The sequence below is a fragment of the Panthera onca genome, chromosome E1, assembly GCF_046562875.1.
Source record: "Panthera onca isolate mPanOnc1 chromosome E1, mPanOnc1 haplotype 2, whole genome shotgun sequence".
NCBI lineage: Eukaryota > Metazoa > Chordata > Mammalia > Carnivora > Felidae > Panthera > Panthera onca.
The window spans coordinates 23124859-23146434 of record NC_138352.1 but is presented as its reverse complement, the minus strand read 5'-3'; the positions used below and the strand labels follow the sequence as shown (position 1 = coordinate 23146434).

Sequence of the window (21576 nt, the reverse complement as noted above, 5' to 3'; positions counted from 1 at the left end):
TAGGAAGGAAGAACTTATTCCCTAGCTGGTAGAACACATCCAGATGACTACCCTCAGCTGTCTACCCCTTGGCATCGCTTTGGTTAAAGGTCTGTCTTCCAGGGAAGGCCCAATTCCAATGTCTGATCAACACAGAGATGAGCTCAGTTTCTTCTCCCCAACTCAGGACAACTCTGAAGATACACCCAAGCTCCAGCAGGAAACATGGAACCAGCTGAGGCCTTTGCTGGGACATCACAGCTTAACTTCTCTCTCTGCCTAGTCCTCCTCCTTTTTTAAAATTTTCTTTATGTTTATTTTTGAGAGAGAGCACAAGGGGGGAGGAGCAGAGAGAGAGGGAGGCACAGAATCCGAAGCAGGCTCCAGGCTCTGAGCTGTCAACTCAGAGCCCGACATGGGGCTGGAACCCACAAACCACGAGATCATGACCTGAGCCACCCAGGAGCCCCATAGTTCTACTTCCTTTTAGTCCTTTCCATAGGTCCTGATGCTAAGAGCACTTCCTAATAAACATTCTGCATGTTATTTTCGGGATCTGGTTCCCAAGGACCCAATCAGTGACAGGTGCTCAATAGACATCTGTTGGATGAATGGTTTCTTTACTAAGTTGTCACATCTTACACCTTCCTCCTGGCATGAATGACTATGCAGTGGCATAGGTATGGGGTCACAGGTAATTACGGGTCATAGGTCTGAGCCCATATCTACTCTCTAGTCATACTTAGAGAATCATACTTTCGGATTGAAGGCAATATGCTAGGAACCAATCCTAAAGCCGTGTCATATTTTTGCCAGTGTAATAAAATCTTGGGAGATCGTCAAGGCAAGATTACAAGCCCACAGCTACCCACTGAGCATGGGAAACCTTGATTGTGTGGCAATTAAAAGAAAAAAAAAATCCGTCATGACTTCCTGTTTGAGCCATGCCTACAGCCCTCATTACCACCACCTTGATGAGGACTGGCCCCCGCTGTTTGTGAAGCACCGTGGACAACAACACAGGGCACAGAGGAGTCAGCCCCGCTCCCTGTAAATAAAAAACCAATAGCAGAAGCAACCAGAGATCAAAGCAGGGTAACAAGAGGGATAAAGGAGGACAAGCACGGCACCGTGGACCCACAAAGGAAGGAGGTCAACACCGGCAAGAGGCGGATCTCAACTGAGCTATAAGAGCGTGAACGAGACAGGGTTGCCTGGGTGGTTCAGTTGGTTGAGCATCTGACTTCGGCTCAGGTCATGATCTCATGGCTCATGGGTTCGAGCCCCGCATTGGGCTCTGTGCTGACAGCTTAGAGACTGGAGCCTGTTTGGATTTTGTGTCTCCTTCTCTCTCTGCCCCTCCCCTGCTTGTGCGCTGTCTCCCTCTCAAAAATAAATAGACATTAAAATAAATGAATGAGAGGCGCCTGGGTGGCTCAGTCGGTTGAGTGTCCGGCTTCAGCTCAGGTCATGATCTCACAGTTTGTGAGTTCGAGCCCCGCGTCGGGCTCTGTGCTGACAGCTCAGAGCCTGGAGCCTGCTTCGAATTCTGCGTCTCCCTCTCTCTCTGCTCCTCCCCTGCTCATGCTCTGTCTCTCTCTCTCTCCTTCAAAAATAAATAAAAACACTAAAAAAAAATTTTTTAAATAAATGAATGAAGGAGTGTGAAAGTGACAAACGGTTCTAAGTCCCTTCCATATTCCAGATACTGTGCTGGGGCATCTCCAGGCCACCAGACTAAAAGATTACAATAGACCTATGCAAAACAATACACCACGTTTTCTACATTGATATGAACCAGGGCTCTGGAATCCAAGAAAAACAGTTCTGATAAACAGAAAGGGGAGGAAAAGGCTGGATCAAAGGTGAAGATGTGGCCAAAGTAGGATTCAAACTTTACAGACAAACGTTCCCCGTGACAGCATTCGACAGACTCTAATTTAAGGCACAGACGTTCCACGGGAGATGGTTTCCATAGTCAAAATGGTGGGTTGAGCGAGCGCCAGTGGGCACTTCTGTCTACCCAGAATGCTTTGCTCCTTCTCCCTTCTGAACAGAAGTCTGATTTTGTCCAGGTATCAGTCCCTCCCCGTGAAGGTCTCCAGACTTAGAACAAGCTTCCCCACCCCAACTCCAGAAAGGTTCTTAATGGCCCTAAGCCAGTCACCATAATCCTGCCTCCCCTGCCTGTGACTAGTTCAAAGACTCAGGCTGGAGAGGCGCCTGGGTGGCTCGGTTGGTTGGGCATTGGACTTCGGCTCAGGTCATGATCTTACAGTTCGTGTGTTCGAGTCCTGCATCAGGCTCTGTGCTGACAGCTCAGAGCCTGGAGCCTGCCTTAGATACTGTGGCTCCCTCTCTCTCCCCCTCCCCAGCTCATGCTCTATCTCAAAAATAAACAAATATTAAAAAAAATAAATAAAAAACAAAACAACAAAGACTTGGGCTAGAGCCCAGTCAGAATCCCTTCCCTCCGACATGGGTTAACGGTCAACAACAAAGCATGTTGTTTTAATGGTCAATGGCAAACATGTGAATGAATAGGCTCAGACTGGAGGAAAGGACTCTGATTCCATCACTGGAACCATGTGGGCTGTTCCTCTTAGCCCATGTGAGCTGCTCTAACAGAACACCATATAGACTGAGTGGCTTATAAACACCAGGAATGTATTTCTCGGTTCTGGAGGCTGAAGTCCAAGATCAAGGGGTCAGCTGATCCCATAAGGGTCCACTTTCTGGATCATCATGGTGCCTTTGTATTCTAACTCAGGGTGGAAGGGACAAAGGAGCCTTCTGGGGCCCCTTTTATAGGGGCGCTAATCCCATTCATAAGGCTCCACCCTCATGACCTAATCACTTCCCAAAGGCCCCACCTCCAATACCATCCCCTCGGGGATCAGGAGTTCAAGGCAGGAGCTGTGGGGATTGTGGGAGAGGGGCGGACGCGGACATTCAGACCATAGCACCTACCCTGCCTCCTGTTTGGTTTATGAGCAAGGAAGCAAAGACCTTCAGTTGTATTCTGACCAGGAAAAAGGCCAATCTGAGGAAGAGGCCGATGCAAAGCTGAAGGCACAGCAAAGGAAAATGGAAGGTAAGGCGGCAGGTCCCCTAATCACAAGGCATCTGGACTCTCCCGACCTCTGGACACCCTGTCACTTGAAATAAAGTTACCTTATTGTTTAAGCCACGCTGAGTGGACATCTGCTGCTAAAATTCAAAGCATTCTGAGTGATACAAACGGCCAATGGTTTTCCTTACTGCAGGACTTCTCAAAGCCTTAAATACAAATGTGGACCGTACGTTTGTGAGATGAATCTGCAGTGGTCTGTCACTTTTCCTACAGTCCTAGCATCCCCCCCCCCCCAACCCCAGAGCAAAACCTGATAAAGAAGGAAAAGGACATTCTTCTGTCCATGAATTTAAAAATATAGTCTGGGGGCGCCTGGGTGGCGCAGTCGGTTAAGCGTCCGACTTCAGCCAGGTCACGATCTCGCGGTCCGTGAGTTCGAGCCCTGCGTCAGGCTCTGGGCTGATGGCTCGGAGCCTGGAGCCTGTTTCCGATTCTGTGTCTCCCTCTCTCTCTGCCCCTCCCCCGTTCATGCTCTGTCTCTCTCTGTCCCAAAAATAAAAAAATAAAAAACGTTGAAAAAAAAAATTTAAAAAAAAAATAAAATAAAATAAAAATAAAAATATAGTCTGGCCAGTGCTGCAGGAAGTCGGAGAGAGGAGATCGAAGTCAAGAATACAAACAGGAGGCCACCGCAGGAGTCAAGGGCGGAGACACAGACTATAATTAAGACTCAGAAATGAAAAAGAAGACATGGGTAAATTTAATTCAGTGACAGATTCAGAGTAACTGACTGGAGATGCAGGGGCGGAAGACGGTTTCTCTGAACACCAGGGGTTGTGTTCTCTAGATCACGGTAACTTGGCAGATCTCTGGCACTCATGAAGACTACAGGACGGTCACCATCTTGCCATGCTAAACGGCCATCACCCCTTCCTGGTCTTTTGAGAAAAAGCCTTTGATGTTCCCTTGGGGAACAGCCTCTGCCCACACTGCGGTCTTTGGACGTGAACTCCAGACAGCTTCCTACCCTCCCTCCCACTGCCCGGAAGGGATGGTCAGGTCACGTGATGCACACCAAACCAAGTGAACTCTGTTCGGTGATAGCATCGCTGAAGGGATTCAATGACCAACAACAACTGGGAAGCAACCTTTTTGAAGGTGGCTTCTGAAGAGGCTGTCCTGTTGTCCTGCTCCAGGGGCACTACCAGGTCAGTCCGATTCTGTGAACCATGCCCATCCTTCCCAATCTCCATTTCTGCTTATATTGGCCAGACTCCACTTCTGGGGCTGCAACCAGAGAACCCCAACCTGTCATGGGGAACCACCAGCTCCTTGGCCTCCCCGGTCATTCAGACCGAGTATCAAAATGTTCTGTGTCTTCAGAGTGAGCAACCCTGCAAGGCTACCGGCATATCGCTCCTAAGGGCAGACTATTTTATTCTATAAAAGGAGATCTGACCTCATGTCCTTTCCAGAGCATAAAGATAAGAAGTTTCCCATGTTTGAAACCAAGGCTTGAGAGAACGTCAAACATATTTATTTAGACCTTCCAGGACCCTGAACTTAAAACATCGTTATGAGAAACTCCAGCTACATTTTACCTTTGCTCCCTTTTGAGTCCTGAGAGGGTTTTACATACATATACATCTATATATACATCTATATCCATCTATCTGTTTTAAATATATTATTTTATTATATAAATACAAACATAAGTATATGTTGAGTATATTAAGATAACATTGAATAATATTTAACATTTATTATTTAACAGTAACATTTAAATATATTTAAAGGGGCCCCCGGGGGGCTCAGTCAGTTGAGCATCCGACTTTGGCTCAGGTCATGATCTCACAGTTCGTGAGTTCAAGCCCCATATCGGGCTCTCTGCCATCAGCACAGAGCCCGCTTCAGATCCTCTGTGCCCCCTCTCTCTCTGCCCCTCCCATGCTTGCACTCTCTCTCTCTCAAAAAATAAACAAACATTAGAACACATGTTTAAAGAACTTGGAACTCTTAAACAGTACAAGCAGCAAGAACCCAAATCACTCATAATCCTGCCCAGAGATAAATACCACACGCTAAACCTTCCAGTCTTTCCCGATTTGCTTCCAGTCTTTTCTATGCAATTCTTTTCTAACCCTGTACAATCTCCTCTGTATGGACTTCTGTATCCTGTTTTCTTAAACATTTCTCTTGAGCCCTTCAATTCTTTTGAATGTTATGAAAACAGAGATTGTTAGAGGCATAGAGAGATGCCACAATGAATCAATCATTCCGCTAATATTAGACGTGTTTTCCACCTTCTCCCCTACTGCACAGTCCCTGGAGTACAGTCGTAAAGAACATCCGTGTCCCAGCCAGCAGGTCTCGGAGCAAATCTCGGCTGCCGCCCTTCACAACAGCGCACCTGCTCTGAGGCTCGGGTAGAAAATGAGGAAACTCTACAACATACACCAGGGGTCGTGAGGATTCAGCCGGACTGTCTGCAAAGCACCCTACGAGTGCGTGTCACGGGACACGCTCGGTAAAGAGCAGTCACGACAGTGACTCACGAGTGAGTATACACGTTAGGTCTGCAATCACAACAACATGCACCAGGAGTCGGAGCTAAAAGTTCTGTCTGCTTCTCATATTCCTGTTTCTCAAGGTCTCTTTGCTTAACGTGTGATGCAGGAGTCTGTAGGGGCTTCTGCAGATATCCAAGATGCTTTCTTTCAACATCGTGCACAGAACTAAAAAAATAAAATAAGACAAAATAAAACAAAATAATAAAATAAGATAAAATAAAATAAAAATGAAACAAAATAAAAAATAAAATAAAACAAAACAAAATAAGATAAAATAAAATAATAAAATAAAAATGAAATAAAATACAAAATAAAATAAAATAAAATAAAAATAAATAAAATAAAAAATAAAACAAAATAAAACAAAATAATAAAATAAGATAAAATAAAATAAAAATGAAACAAAATAAAAAATAAAATAAAACAAAACAAAATAAGATAAAATAAAATAATAAAATAAAAATGAAATAAAATACAAAATAAAATAAAATAAAATAAAAATAAATAAAATAAAAAATAAAACAAAATAAAACAAAATAATAAAATAAGATAAAATAAAATAAAAATGAAACAAAATAAAAAATAAAATAAAACAAAACAAAATAAGATAAAATAAAATAATAAAATAAAAATGAAATAAAATACAAAATAAAATAAAATAAAAAATAAAACAAAATAAAACAAAATAATAAAATAATAAAATAAAATAAAAATGAAATAAAAAAAAAAATAAAATAAAAATAAAATAAAATAAAATAAAATAAAATAAAAATAAAATAAAATAATAAAATAAAATAAAATAAAATAATAAATAAAATAAAATAAAATAAAATAAAATAAAATAAAAATAAAATAAAATAATAAATAAAATAAAATAAAATAAAATAAAATAAAATAAAAATAAAATAAAATAATAAATAAAATAAAATAAAACACTCTCAAATGGCGCTCTCTCACCCTTTCTCTGAAACTGCAGTGAGGACGCACAGAGAAGAATTTTCTATTGGCAGACATTTCGCTGTATGCTCTTTGTGGTTAAGGCTGCCTGCACGATACCCATTACCTTAAATGAATGTGACATTTTTTAGTTTCATTCCACTCAAGAGCAGTTAATGAGCACTTGCAAACCCACCTCATCTGAAGTATCCACCGATGGGGAGAGCCGACCAGAGGAAGCATTTGCCTGTGCTTGACCTACTTAGGAACCCAGCTCCAGTCTGGCTCTGCCCTTGTTTGGTCGGCCACTTCTAGCCTCCGTTCCCCACCTGTAAAACAGGGCTACAAAGAACACCCTCTTCATACAGACGTCGCAATGAGTCCGTAAAAATAATGCCTATCAAGTACATAGCTGGCTCTTGGCTACAGGTGACATGGCTGTGGCTTTTGTGGTTCTGCCCTTTCTGGGTCCATGAAGGATTAGCCTTTGCCTGCCCCACTTCAAGTGAGGTGCGGCCAGGTGATTTACTTCGGCCAATGAAGTGAGTAGAAGTGACACATGTCACTTCCAGAAGAAAACACGAGGAGCCACGTCATTTCCTGCCTCCGCCATCAGACAGGCAGGTGTGGAACAGAGCTATGGCAGCCTGGGTGCTTGGGAGGACTACGCCCAGTGCCTACCAGCCACTGAGACTTGGAGGGCTTCTGTCACAGCAGCATAACCTAGAACACTCTAAGTCATATGGTAACTATAAGTCCTGATGGTTTTACATGAATGAGGCCATGAGTATTACTGGTGTTTCAAGATCATTTCACCTGTGTGACTAAACAGAAAAACTGGGTTTGATTTGGGACCGTAAGACAAGTGGTTATGAAGTTCAGGCTGTAATTTTCAGGCACTCAGGCCTATAAATCAGATCAAAACAAGGGCCTCCCATCAAAAAGACTTGCAGCACAGCAAGGGTTAGTGGTAATACCCACAATTTACTGAGCGCTTTTTATTCCTCAGGGGTTATGCTAAGGGTATTATATTTGTTATCTTATTTAACCCTGGCAACAATCCCATAAAGTCGGTGACATTCCAGTGTGGCAAGATGAGAGGGAATTTCCGTTCTCCTCATTAATCTTTTCCCTTTTGTAGGAAGGACTTAAAAAATACACACACACACACACACTCACACACACACACAAAACAAATCTTGGCATGAGAAATAGTAAGGGAAACATCATTACTGGGCATCAGTAAGGGAAAACTTTGTTACCCTAAAGATGCCCCCCTCTGATGGATCTGTTTCCTATAAAGGACTCTGACAATCTACAGCCACCCCCTCATGGTGGAGAGAAAGAATGACCTTCTCATGGGGGCACAATTGTGGAGGGGGGCAGGGCAGGCAGAGGGGACCGTGTGGAGCAGGGGAACATGCAGGGCTTCAAAGATGGGCAGTGGGAGAGAAGAGAGATTATACTTCTGGTTATGCAGCAGCGGTAGACGTCCCATCTCCTGTCATACCCCCGGGGGGACTTTGTGACAAGCTCTGCCCAATGAAATATGAGCATAGGTGCCATTTGTAAATGCCAGGCCCAGGCATTTCAGAGCAAGGATGGCATTTCTGCGCTCTCTCTTCACCTTCAGCAGTGACTGAAAGCCACATGTTGAGATGAAGGAGGCAGGGTAGCGGGGGAGGGGGGATGGGGGTGGGGGGAAGGGGGAAGGAATCAGACCGCATCCCTGAATCACACATGATGGAAAGCTGTCCTTGGAAGTCCCCAGACCCCCTTCACGTTTCACGTGAGCTTAAAATAACCTTTGGCTATATTTAGCCACTGAGGTGCCAGAAGTCACATGTGACCATAGCAGAGCCTGACCTACTGGAATACAACACGGAGAACTAGAGACTAGTCAAAGAACACAATCAGCCCAAGGAAATCAAGAAGGAAAAAAATACTTAAAAAAGCAAAATTTATTACAAGCAGAAAAAAGAAAACGCCAATCAAGAGCTAAAGAGAAAGACATTTTTTTATTTAAAAAAAATTTTTTTTAATTTTTTAATGTTTTTATTTTTGAGACAGAGAGAGACAGAGCATGAGCAGGGGAGGGGCAGAGAGAGAGGGAGGCACAGAATCCGAAGCAGGCTCCAAGGCCCGAGCTGCGGGCACAGAGCCTGACGTGGGGCTCGAACTCACGGACGGTGAGATCGTGACCTGAGCCGAGGTCGGACGCTTAAGCGACTGAGCCACCCAGGCACCCCCAAAAACATTTTTTGGTACATTTATTTATTTTTGAGAGACAGAGAGAGACAAAGCACAAGTGGGGCAGGGGCAGAGAGAGAGGAGACACAGAATCCAAAGCAGGCTCCAGGCTCTGAGCTGTCAGCACAGAGCCCGACACAGGGCTTGAACTCACAAACCGTGAGATCAGGACATGAGCCTAGGTTGGACACTTAACCGACTGAGCCACCCAGGCGCCCCGAGAAAGAAATTTTTTTAAGAAAAGAATAGATTAAACCTAAGAGGTGATTCTACAGGATGTGCAGGAAAGCAAACCCTCTGGCAAAGCTAGTTAGGTGAAAAAAAAAGAAACAAATGCAAATTAGGATGATAAAGGAGATACAATTCTATACTCAGAAAAGATCCTATTAAATTTTAAAATCACAGTGAAATGAATGCCTTCCTATAAACTATGTTACTAAAAATGACCCGGGAAAAGACAGAAAACATCAATAGTCCAACGAAGAAATTGGGAAAACTGTCAAAGAACTATCTCCAAAAAATGTCCTAGAAAAGTTGTTTCCAACCTTCAAAGAACATGTAATTCCTTAACCTCACCACTGCACGGAAAAAGAATGCAGTGAGCAATTTCATTGTACAATGTTATCAAAATTTGGCAGGGTTAGCCAAAGAAAAAAACTCAATGCTCTCATTTATGAATCGTGAATGCCAAAATCCTAAAACAACAAATTAAATAAATTAAATCCTCCAGTAAATTAAATGTAGTATTTGTAAAAACTAACAAATTAAAGTCAAATAAGAGTGACTGCAGGAAGGCACAGAAAGGTCAATATTAGAAAACAGTAGGGGGTCAAATTCATAAAACACAAGGTCCTCACGGGTAGGTACCCTGTCACTGGTGTATTCCCAGTGAAAAGAATGAAAACAATGTCTGGGACATAGTAAGTGCTCAATAAATATTTATTGCATAAATTATCAAGTGAATACATTAGTTAAAAGGGAAAAGATATGATGATCTTTAAAGACCCTGAGAATATAGTTAATCAAATTTAACTTTGGCACCAAAGAAAAACCCAAAGTAACATCATAAAATCATGTAATAGGTAATGTGATTGAAAAACAAGATCTCTTGAACCAGCTGTCATACATTTCCAAGGAAGACAGTAAGGAGATGTGGAAGCCCACTTACTGCTCCAGTATTTTAACACTGTTGTAGAAGTCCTAGACAATGCAGTTACACAAAATAATAAAATAAGTATGAATACTGGAGAAGAAGAGGCAAAATTATTATTTGCAGAAAATATGCATGTCTACCTAGAAAGTTCAATAGCCTCAATTTTTGTAAAAGTGTTTAAAAGCGGGGTGCCTGGGGGCGCCTGGGTGGCTCAGTCGGTTAAGTGTCTGACTTGGGCTCAGGTCATGATCTCACGGCATGTGGGTTTAAGCCCCATGTCAGGCTCTGTGCTGAGAAATCGGAGGCTGGAGCCTGCTTGGATTCTGTGTCTCCCTCTCTCTCTGACCCTCCCCCACTCACACGTGTGTGTGTGTGTGTGTGTGTGTGTGTGTGTGCGCGCGCGCGCGCGCGCGCACTCTCTCTCTCTTAAAAGTAAATAAACATTAAATAAATAAATAAAATTTAAAAAGTGGGGCACCTGGGTGGCTCAGTTGGTTAAGCATCTGACTCTTGATTTGGGCTCATGTCATGATCTCATGGTTCGTGAGACCAAGCCCCACATCAGGTTCCATGCTGTCAGCTCGCTTGCGCTCTCTCTCTCTCTCTCCCTCCCCCCCCCCCCCACTTGCTCACACCTTCTCTCAAGATACATAAACTTAAAAGTATTTAAAAATAATGAGATATGTTTATGACGGTGGTGGTTAAGATAATTACAAAAAAAATCAGTAACTTTTTTACACTCCACCAAAAAAGAGGAAAAAAATAGACCTTAACAAAAGATTCCCGGTATTAAGTCAAGAGTAATGACAATGACAAATTACCTAAAAACAAAAACAAAATTCTGCAGGACTTAAACGGACAAAACTATTTCATAGGATCATAAAGAGACTTGAACGGGCGTATCCTACTGCCAGATAGGAAGAATTCTCATCATACTCACTGGTGTAAAACTGTCAGTCTCCCCCATCTTAATAAAAAACGCTGAGAAAAAAAAATAAACAGACAAGCAAAGTCAGGGAAATATAAGCAATTCTATTTTCTTTTTCTTTCTTAAATTTTTTTTTAATGTTTTATTTATTTTTGAGACAGAGAGAGACAGAGTATGAACGGGAGAGGGGCAGAGAGAGAGGGAGACACAGAATCGGAAGCAGGCTCCAGGCTCCGAGCCATCAGCCCAGAGCCCGACGCGGGGCTCGAACTCACAGACCGCGAGATCGTGACCCGAGCTGAAGTCGGATGCTTCACCGACTGAGCCACCCAGGTGCCCCAAGCAATTCTATTTTATAAGGGAGTAATTGGTAGATTAGCTGAGGTGAAGGCACCACAAGACAGGCAAGGCTGTTGAGGTGTTTTTCTTTTTTTTTTAATGTTTATATATTTTTGAGAGACAGAGACAGCATAAGCGGGGGAGGGGCAGAGAGAGAGGGAGACACGAATCTGAAGCCGGCTCCAGGCTCCGAGCTGTCAGCACAGACCTGACACGGGGCTTGAACTCACGGAACCATGGGATCGTGACCTGACCAAAGTCGGATGCTTAAGCGACTGAGCCACCCAGGTGCCCCAGAGCTGTTGATTTCTAAATGCCAAGCCAAGGAGTTGCCCTGGATGAAGCTGAGATTTGGGAACCAGACCAACTCCATAGCTCCTCCCACCCGAAGCATGGGACAGCAACCCACAGCTGCTCCCCTGGGCAGGTGAGCCTATCTTTCATTCCTGCCAACTGACAGGTAAAGAGAACAAATTAGAAAGCCTAGAAATAGATCCAAGTAGATGAAATTTTTTAGTACATGATGGCATTTCAATACAGTGGGATTGAATTACATTATTCATTTTGATAGTAGGGTAACTACTTACTTAAAAAAAAAAAAAAAAACTAAATGTGACACCTAAGTCATGTCATGCACCAAAATTAATGACTGATGAATTTAAAATCTGATGGTAGGGGCCCCTGGGTGACTCAGTAGGTTAAGCGTCCGACTTCGGCTCAGGTCATGATCTTGCAGTCTGTGAGTTCAAGCCCTGCGTCAGGCTCTGTGCTGACAGCTCAGAGCCCGGAGACTGCTTCAGATTCGGTGTCTCCCTCTTTCTCTGCCCCTCCCCTGCTTGCACTCTGTCTCTCTCTCAAAAATAAATAAACATTGAAAAAAATTTTTTAAATAATAAAATCTGATGGTAAAATTAAATTATGTAAATGGTAATGAAAATGTAGAAATATTTGTCATCTCAGGCTGGGAAAAACATCCCTAAGCATAATATTTAAGCACAAACCATAAATTGATAGACTTAAGATCACAAAATACTACAAAAGACATCAAACAAAATACAAAAGGCCAAAAAAACTATAGGGTATACGTGTGGCATATGACAAAGCACATACATGCTTAATATGTTAAAAATTACCTAAAAAATTAAAAAAAAAAAACCAGTTATGACGTGACCTAAGAAAAATGGGGCAAAAACCTATGCAGGCAATTCAGAAAAGGTAAGAAATATCGAGTGAACTTAAACAGATGTTCTATCTCACTTAAGTTAAAAGAGAAGCAAAGAGAGGTTTTTCACTCACACATCAACAAAGTTGTGATATTACTTGCTGATAGGGCTAGGGAGAAGAAATTGGCAATTCTACCGAGAATGTACATATAATACGCGTGTATGTTTTTATATACAAAATATATACTCATGTGGTCTTTAAAACTCACATACTCTTTCACCCAGAAATTTCCCTTCTAAGACTTCATCCTACGAAAGTGAACCAGTGAAAAGTATTTGCTATGTGATGAGCAAAAGGAAATTGGTTGACCATGATGGAATATTACATACCCTTGAAAAATTATACTGTAGTTTGTCGACACGAGATGATATTCAAGATGTAATACACGGGGGGCGGGGAGAAGCAGGTTGCAAAACAGTATACACCATATGATCTCTCTCTCTTTTTTAAGAACATATATTTGCCTGTTAAAAACTTAGAAAATTATACCGAAAATATTAAATGTAGTCCCCAGGTAGTGAGATTACTGACCACTGTTTTTGTTTTACATTTTGCCCGTCTATAAGTTTATAACTTTCCTACCATAAACAAATAGCATTTATATAACCAAAAAGAAAGTTAAAAAAAGTAAATTGAATTCTGTGGGAAAATAAACATTTACTCTAAAAATAAACTCTAAAGTTGGAAACCGAAAGCAAAAACATCTGCTTCCCGGACAGAAAGGATAGTTTTAAATTGCTAGATGGCCACACGCTTCCCAGAGCCAGTGGGGTTCCGGGTACCAGCTTACTCTGATGCCCAGCGCCCCACAGGAGAGCCCCTTTCTCTCCTGCCTACACCTGACACTGAGCGCAAGCACGATTTCATTACTGGCTGTCGTTATCAATACAGCCTTTGAAATGAACTGTTCTGGGTTATCAATGAGAGGGATTGCCTACTAATCCCCTCCAAAAAGAACAACCATAAATTACTGCTTTATTCACAGGGCTACTGACCCACTTTTTCTAGAGGGGAAAAAAAAAAAGTGGTCCCTATCACCCATCATGAAAACCACTAATGAATATTGATATATTTCTTCGGCGGAGGTAAAGCGGGAAGGAAAGTCATTAATTGCCGGTGAACAGTCCCTCACAATGACTTGCAGGTCTGGGATAACAGCATCCTCCAGGAAACCCAGGCAGCCTCACACAGACTGCCGAGAACAGCCCGGCAGAAGGCTGAGAGGCAGCAGATCTGCACAGTAAGGAGCTCAGAAGACACGGGCAGAGAATATTCCTTCCAGATTTGCTAGCGTGCTCTGCAAGTGGGGAGTACGTTCTGTTATCTCGCATATGCACACCAGAGCAGGTGGCAAGGCATGGGCTTCCACGGAACTCCGACGGACAACTTCGCCCTGAGACTGAATAAATGCGTACGGTGCTCCTTGCGCGGACAGGTTTGGGTCTGCCCGACCCTGCTGGGTTAGCAGGAAGACGCGGCAGGGCCTGCGTCCATCTACCGGGTCCAACTCACAGGAAATCATAGGTGGGGAATGGAGCGGTCTGATGACTAATTTAGAATGGCTTCTGACTTTCTCCCTGATGTCCTATTGATTGGGTCACGGCTCTCAGGAGGCCTGCTGATGGGCAAGGCCGTGTCTCAAAGAGAAACCTTCAAGGAAAAGATCCTCACTGGCTTGGCTGTTTTTGACCTAGAGGCTCTCTCTGCATCCTCAGCATCTATCTGGGTACCAGTGGCTGCTGCAGTCATATTCTGAGAGCTGCACAGCGGCAAAGGGACTCAGCCAAGCCGTGCACCAGAAACCAAGTCCACTCGGGGCTGCGTGCCGAGCAGTCTAGAAACGGAAAAGTGGGGCCCTGTAGACAAAGCTCTGTCTTCCCCTCCCAGCTCGTAGCCTCCCAAACCGAATAATCCAACCCGACAGCCCTGAACTTCCAAGCCTCCCTCCCAACACTTCATAGCCCCTCGCCTACTCCCAGTCACCGCGAACGTCACCCGTCAACGCACCACGCACAGGAGCACGGCGCCCATTCGTTGCCACCACTGGACAATGGCTGTCAAAATCTAAGAAGCCCTTCATGCTTCTCAGGACAATGAACCTCATCAACCATTTGCTCAGCGCTGGATGTGAGCCAGCCTCCCTTCGCCCTTCTCACAGTTCTGAGCTGGGCGCCACTGGGACCCTCACGGTGCAGACCGGAGGCAGAAGAGGTGGGGGGAAATTTCCTCCTCCCCAGATCAAGGTGCCGGTTTTACTCCCATCGTCTCTCGCTGCGGGTGCGTCTCTAAATTCCCGCTCACGGCTTTATTCCTCCTGACACAAACCAGCACCACTTCCAAGAAAAACGCTCGATGCTGTTCAGGGTGCCTCTCACCCCAGCAGCCAACAGATGCTCTCGAAGGTACAAACTGGCGTATAAATCAGGCAAGAACGAATTCCCCCCTTAAACCTCGTTCTGTCTTTCCAAAGCCCGGCAGCGATGCTGTACCCAGTCTTCAAGGCACCCACTCCATCACAACATGAAAGAGGCACCGTGTCAGGAGTCACTCGGGCCTTGGAACCACTTTGCGTGACTTCCCCAGCCACGGCACCTGGACCTTTTGCTCGCTTATTGATCCGGTTCTCAAAGAATTTTGGAGAACCTACTACCTGCTAGGCATTAGGGTCCCTGCCCACAACGAACTTGACGTCTAGAGGGAAAAATAAACGAGCAAAGATAAAAACTGCGATACGATGTCACCACAGCATGCCTTTAGAATACAGATTCCAAGGGGCGCCTGGGTGGCTCAGTCGGTTAAGTGACCGACTTGGGCTCAGCTCGTGATCTGACAGTTCTTGAGTTTGAGCCCCGCGTTGGGCTCTGTGCTGACGGCTCGGAGCCTGGAGCCTGCTTCCGATTCTCTCTCTCTGCCCCTCCCTGCTTGTGCGCTCTCTCTCTCTCTCTCTCGAAAATAAACATTTTTTTAAACAATACAGATTCCAAGAGGACAGAGATTTTGTTTACTCCACACTCTAAGGTTTCCTGAACCACAGCAGGGCCCGGCACTTAGCAGACACTCAATACATATTTACGGAGGGAAGAAAGAAATGAGAGAATGTAGGAGCGCGTGCCGTAGTGCAGGTAACCCAGTAATGGCCGCAGCATCTGCCCAAAGATGCTTGGAGTTACACTTCACTTGGCATGTCCTAGTGCTGAGCGCAGTGTCAGGCACGCGGGGGTCCAGGCTTGCGGGGCCAGGGAAGGCTTCCCAAAGGACGGAGGAGGGAAAGGAAGGCACTGAAAGGAGAAAATTCAAAGCAGAAAGAAGCCATGCAGAAACGAAACAAGCAGCTGCGGGAAGAGACGACTCTCTTCCCGGGTAAATGCAATCGGTGGATTTTATAAATTCTTCACAGTTGCCGACGCCCTCTGCACTCAGGCGCGAGCACTTCGAGAGAAAACACTAGTAACTCCACAGAGGACGTTTAAGTACGGCGACTCCTAAGTCGCGAAGGAGACTCATCCAGTCCCTAACTCTTCTGTGTTCAGAAGATCTCCAGAACCCGTAATTTTACGGAAGGCGAGGGGGTAAAGAGCTGCGAGGAGGAATAACCCTCAAACTTGTTGCTGGTCTTCCCTCAAACACAGGAAAGCCTTGTCTTCCCGGACACGCAAGGACGAGAAGCCAGCGTCTCACCAGAGCACCTGCGTAAATCGATCCACCAATTCCAAACATTCAATCCTGTGGCTTCTACAGACTCCAGAAATTGAGCGGTGTTAGGATCCCGCACCTCACTGCTTTCTCAATAGGACAAAGCAAATGCTGCCTCTTTATCGGGGTGGACCCTACGGTACACGGTTTTCATCTTGTCAATACGGTGAACGAAGATCGGGTTCAACAGAACAAGCATGGGAAGACAGAGAGGAATCAAGTCGGTAAGGGCCGACAGGCCCCTGGAAAGATCTGCGATGCTAATGCAATGAGATGCCACTGGAAACTCTTAAACAGTCAAGCGTCACGAACGGACTTTGGCTTTAAAAAGTTCACTCTAGGGGCGCCTGGGTGGCGCAGTCGGTTAAGCGTCCGACTTCAGCCAGGTCACGATCTCACGGTCCGTGAGTTCGAGCCCCGCGTCAGGCTCTGGGCTGATGGCTCGGAGCCTGGAGCCTGTTTCCGATTCTGTGTCTCCCTCTCTCTCTGCCCCTCCCCTGTTCATGCTCTGTCTCTCTCTGTCCCAAAAATAAATAAATAAAAAAAAACGTTGAAAAAAAAATTTAAAAAAAAAAAAAAAAGTTCACTCTAGGGGCGCCTGGGTGGCGCAGTCGGTTAAGCCTCTGACTTCAGCTCAGGTCACGATCTCGCGGTCCGTGAGTTCGAGCCCCGCGTCAGGCTCTGTGCTGACAGCTCAGAGCCTGGAGCCTGTTTCCGATTCTGTGTCTCCCTCTCTCTCTGCCCCTCCCCCGTTCATGCTCTGTCTCTCTCTGTCCCAAAAATAAATAAAAAAAAAACGTGGAAAAAAAAAAATTAAAAAAAAAAAAAAAAGTTCACTCTAAATGTCACCAAAAGGGGGGCGCCTGGGTGGCTCAGTCGGTTAAGCATCCCACTCTTGAGCTCCGCTCAGGTCATGATCTCAACATCCGAGGGAGAGCCTTTCGGCGCAGAGCCCGCCTGGTATTCTCTCTCCCCCTCTCCCCCTCCTCCTTCCTCACTCTGCTCGCTCTCTCAAAATGAACTTAAAAATAAATAAAAATGAATGTCACCAAAAGGGATACCTATCGGTGAGACACAGTGGTGGACCGGCCTTCACTTTCCCTGGTGCGTAACATAGCGGGTGCCATCTGACAGACAGACAGCATTCATTCACACGCTGGGACCCACCCAAGTCCCAACAGACGGGTGGAAAGTACCTCTTGGTGACCAGCTGCTTGGACTTCCGAGAATGCGCTTTCTTAAATAAGTAAGGTCACTCACCGGTTCTGAAACCCAACTCCCCGTGTTCCTTTGTCATTCCCTCTGTGGATGAGGGTAAAAAAAAAAAAGGTTTTATGCCTAAGGTTCACAAATCTTACCACTCTGAGACAAGTCCTGCAAAGAGGCAGCGGAGATGGTTGGTTTCCAGGGCGCCAGGGAGGAAGCCTGAACACCTTGCTTACATTCCCATTCGAGCCCTGAGCTGAAACCCCCAACACCAAGCGAGTCGAGCCATCCAAGTCTGCGGCCAGGAGCCTCCTGATCGCTTAGGTGGTCTGTCGGGATGCCTGATGCCAGCCCTCAGAGGGAGGCAGAAATCAAGATATCAAAGACAGGTCAGCTGGACTACCATTTGCGCAACGACCTATACGGGAAAACACGGTCTCGGTGTCCAACACATCAAAAGGCAGCCCACGTGAGGCTATATCTGGGGCGATACCATGCCAGAAATCTGGGCTAATCTGACTCTGCTATTCATAAATTCCCCCTCATGTTAAAGCACATGTGTTTGGGAAAGGGAAATGAATCCAAGGCAATTTTAGACATTGTTACTTGGAAACCATCTGGAGTCCCTGAAAGCATAAGGAGCCACCGCATCCCCTGCCCTCAGATGCCCACCGTAATTGGGGCAGTATGCTCACCTGGGAGTTTAGGGTCCCCTCTTGCCCAGGGATACCCCCACCCCCACCCTACCAGATGCCAGTTCAGGCTCCACTTCCCACCCAAGAAAGGTATTTTGGTTTCCCGGTAAACCTGGTGGAGAGCCCTCGATGTGTCTGCACTTGAACTGCACCCAAGGCTGGGTTCTCTGCTTTCCACTTGGCTTTACGGCTGCACACCTGAATTCCTGTGCCACGGCGGGCCAGGACGAGGTCCACGAAAGCCCCCCTCAGCCTCACAACCCCCTGTTCACAGCACGTCTAGCTTTGGAAGAGACCCACCAGAATCCTTATGTAACGGTTAATAGATGTTGGCACCCTGCAGAGCGGCTCCTGGAGACACTAGCCCAGATGTAGCCCATTTCACCGCGATGACAGCAGGCTGGGTCCTGCAGCTTTCTCCGGCCTGGCTCTCCCCGACCGTAGGGCCTCTCGGTTCCCCTCCCCTACCTGGCTGTGATCCTCTGCTTATCTCATCTTCCAGAGGAGTTGGACCTCCCTTTCTGCAGCCTCCCTCCCTCCACTGAAATCGGTCTTAGGACCCAGCCCACAGCAGCGCCATTCCAGCAGCACCTTCCCTGCCCCCCTCTCCCCTCACCCCTCCGGAGCCCCCCGTCTCCAACACCTATCGCCTTAAGAAACCCGGCCGATAAAGAGATCCAGAATCTCGTACAGTCATAGTCCCAGAAAACGAACGCGGCAGGAGGGGCGGGCTCAAGCTCTGCCAAGCCGAAGACCAGGCCCCACACTTGCCCTGGACCCCCGAGAAGCCTGAACTCGGCGCAGGGGAGGGAATCTTCGGAGAAGCCACTGCGGGTCGGCTGCCTCCAGCACAATCAGAGCAAACACCTGTTTCCAGGAAGCCAGGCGGCCAGGGGCGAAGGAGGGAGTCCCGGGGAAAGGCAGGGAGGACGGGGTGAAGGGGCAGCTGGGGACGCAGGTAAAGGATGCGTCACACCTCGCGCTTGGCAACCGGAGCCGGGGCGCAGCGGGCAGAGCCCCCGAAGGGCTCCGGGGGCGGGGAAGTTCCGAGAGGAGGGGTCGCGCCCGCGCGCGGTCCCGCAGGGGCCGGAGCAGGGGGAAGGCGCGGCGGGGAGCGGAGGGAGCGAGGTCGCGAGGCCGGGCGGGCTCCATCACCTGCGCGCCCCGGCGGCTGCAGCCTCGCGGGCGCGCACCGGGGGAACCTACCTGCCCACCGTCTGGTTGGCCAGCTGGCGCATGCGATTGAACTGCTTCTTCATCGTGGCCCCGCTGCCGCGCTGGCCGGGGAGCTGGGGCGAGGACGGAGCAGCCCGGAGCCCGCCGCAGGTTACATGGCTCCCGCGCGGAGCCTCCCGGGCGACGGCGGCGGCACTGCGGAGCCTCCGGGAGCCGTCTGGCCCGCGCGCGGCTGCCTCCCCAGGGCACCGCCGCCTACTCCTCCGCCCGCCGCGGCGCCCGCTGCCGCATCCTCCTCACGCGCGCCGCCGCGCCTGCATGCTGACGCCCGCGGCCGCCCTCGGCGCCCGCCAGGTCCGCCCGGCCGCCTGCCCCCCAGCCCCTCTCCGGCGCGGGGACCCGGGAGGCTCCGCAGGCTCCTGGCCGGCTGGCCGGGTGGTCCCCGCTGCGCCTGTGCGGCGGGCGCCGTGCATTCTGGGACTTGTAGTCCTGCCCCCGCTGCCCACCTTGCCGCGTGCAAAGTTTTGCAAGGACGGAGGCGCGCGGAGGTGGAGGCCGGTCACGTCGCCGGGCGGGGTCCGGGAGAGGGGGGCGGGGGGGATGGGGTTGCGCGGTGGCACTCCAGGAAGGGAAAGGTTTCGCGGCTTTAAAAATAGCAAAAGTGGAACCAGGACTCCAACGGCAGATAAGGAAAGCGAGCATCTGCCTTTCATTGTATTCTAAGTGAATGTGAGGCTTTGCTGTTTCGAATTCACGGGAAGAAGATTTAGGCCGGCGGGTACGTGGCTCATAATATTGCGTCAGGGCACCTGGTAGTTGTTGAGGTGCACAATTAAGCTTGGGGCCCGGGGCTTGGCCCTGCAGGGCAGGCGTCACAGAAGTTTCATCCTTGATTTTCACCATACCCAGTAAGTAACCAGAAGCCCAGATAGAGGAAGGGTAGGATCATCGTAGCATCGTGTCTACGCAAGCGGCTTGACTGGGACGGCTTCCTTGCGTGGCTTACATCCCAGTCTCATAGCTGTTCCCATTTCCCTTCCACCTCCAGGGGACCAAGGGGCAACAGCTGTGGCAGGCCCGGAGGGTGCTCCACAACAGCTCTCCATTAGGATCAGTTGACTCTTTGAAAAGGGATTGTGACTTTCTGCGGGCTCCGTGCTTCAGAACAGATAGGTGATTCCAAATAGGTTTTTCTCACCACCTGTCAAGTAAGAATAGTATTGTTGGCTGGTAGGGGCTTTGGATCAGACACGAGTTCGTATGTTAGAATTCCAAAACCCAATTATATAACCTTTGGAAAAAATTACATAACCTCTCTAAGCCGCCGTGTTCTCCTCTCTAATAGACCTTTAATATTGCCCAGCAGATAAGCAAAGACAACTATCTGCTAAATTACCAATAATTAAATAACATATAAATTTCTATGTCATACATTCGTTGCCTACAACTATGATTATACTTTGCACAATGGAGCAGAATGTTCTTCCGAAATAGAATGACGAATCTGATCAATGAGAGAACTTCTCTGAGATGGTATATTTTGCATATGTTGATTATAGACGCAAGATGGCCTAAATATGGTTCTAAGTGTCTTGCTGGGCAGCTGAACAAGAGATGGTTTGAGGCAAGTCTTGGCTGAATGAACATGAAATCTTTAATTAATTGTGAATTTAGCCTCCGCTTATTAGGTCAGGCAACTCCAGCCAATTAATAAGGGAAGGCATGATTTGCTCTTAACCAACTGTGCTCTGCTTATAAAGTCAATAAAGTTTTTATAGAAACTGCAATTATTTCCACTTTGTGATATTTTTAAAAGCCAGGGGGGTAGCCTGGTTTTTATATGTATACATAACAGAGAGGCATTAAGGTCACTGTATGACTTTTTTTTTTAAAGTGTTTTATTTTGTTTTGAGAGAGACAGAGACAGTGCACGTGGGGGAGGGGCAGAGAGAATCCCAAGCAGCCTCCACACTGCCATCCCAGAGCCCGCTGCGGGGCTCGAACCCATGAAGATGTGAGATCGTGACCTGAGCCCAAACCAAGTGTCCAGTGCTTAGCCGACTGAGCCACCCAGCTGCCCCCACTGTATGACTTTTAGCAACGCTGTCTCTGCTACCATCTAGAACTGCAATGTCCAATAAATGCAGTCGCCATCGACTGCATTTGGGTATTGAAATTTAAGTTAATTAAAATTAAATGAAATTAAAAATTTAGCTCCTCAGGGGCACCTGGGTGGCTCAGTCGGTTAAGCGTCTGACTTAGGCCCAGGTCATGATCTCACGGTTCGCGAGTTCCAGCCCCGAGTGGGGCTCTGTGCTATCAGCACGGAGCCTACTTGGGATCCTCTGCCCTCC

At 46.9% G+C, this 21576-nt stretch overlaps 1 protein-coding gene across 4 annotated transcripts in view; it reads right to left on the bottom strand.

The window, feature by feature from the left end:
* ARHGAP44 (Rho GTPase activating protein 44) overlaps positions 1-19682 on the bottom strand; it is a 181846-nt gene extending 162164 nt beyond the window's left edge. For all 4 annotated transcript variants that reach the window (XR_013552095.2, XM_078437734.2, XM_078437735.2 and 1 more), the window contains exon 1: positions 19253-19682. Coding sequence is in view for 3 of the 4 variants with exons in the window: in XM_078437734.2 (XP_078293860.1) it covers positions 19253-19305 (53 nt within the window). In the remaining variant the exon portion in view is untranslated. The remainder of the gene's footprint in view (positions 1-19252) is intronic.
* Between the last annotated feature and the right edge of the window lie 1894 nt (positions 19683-21576).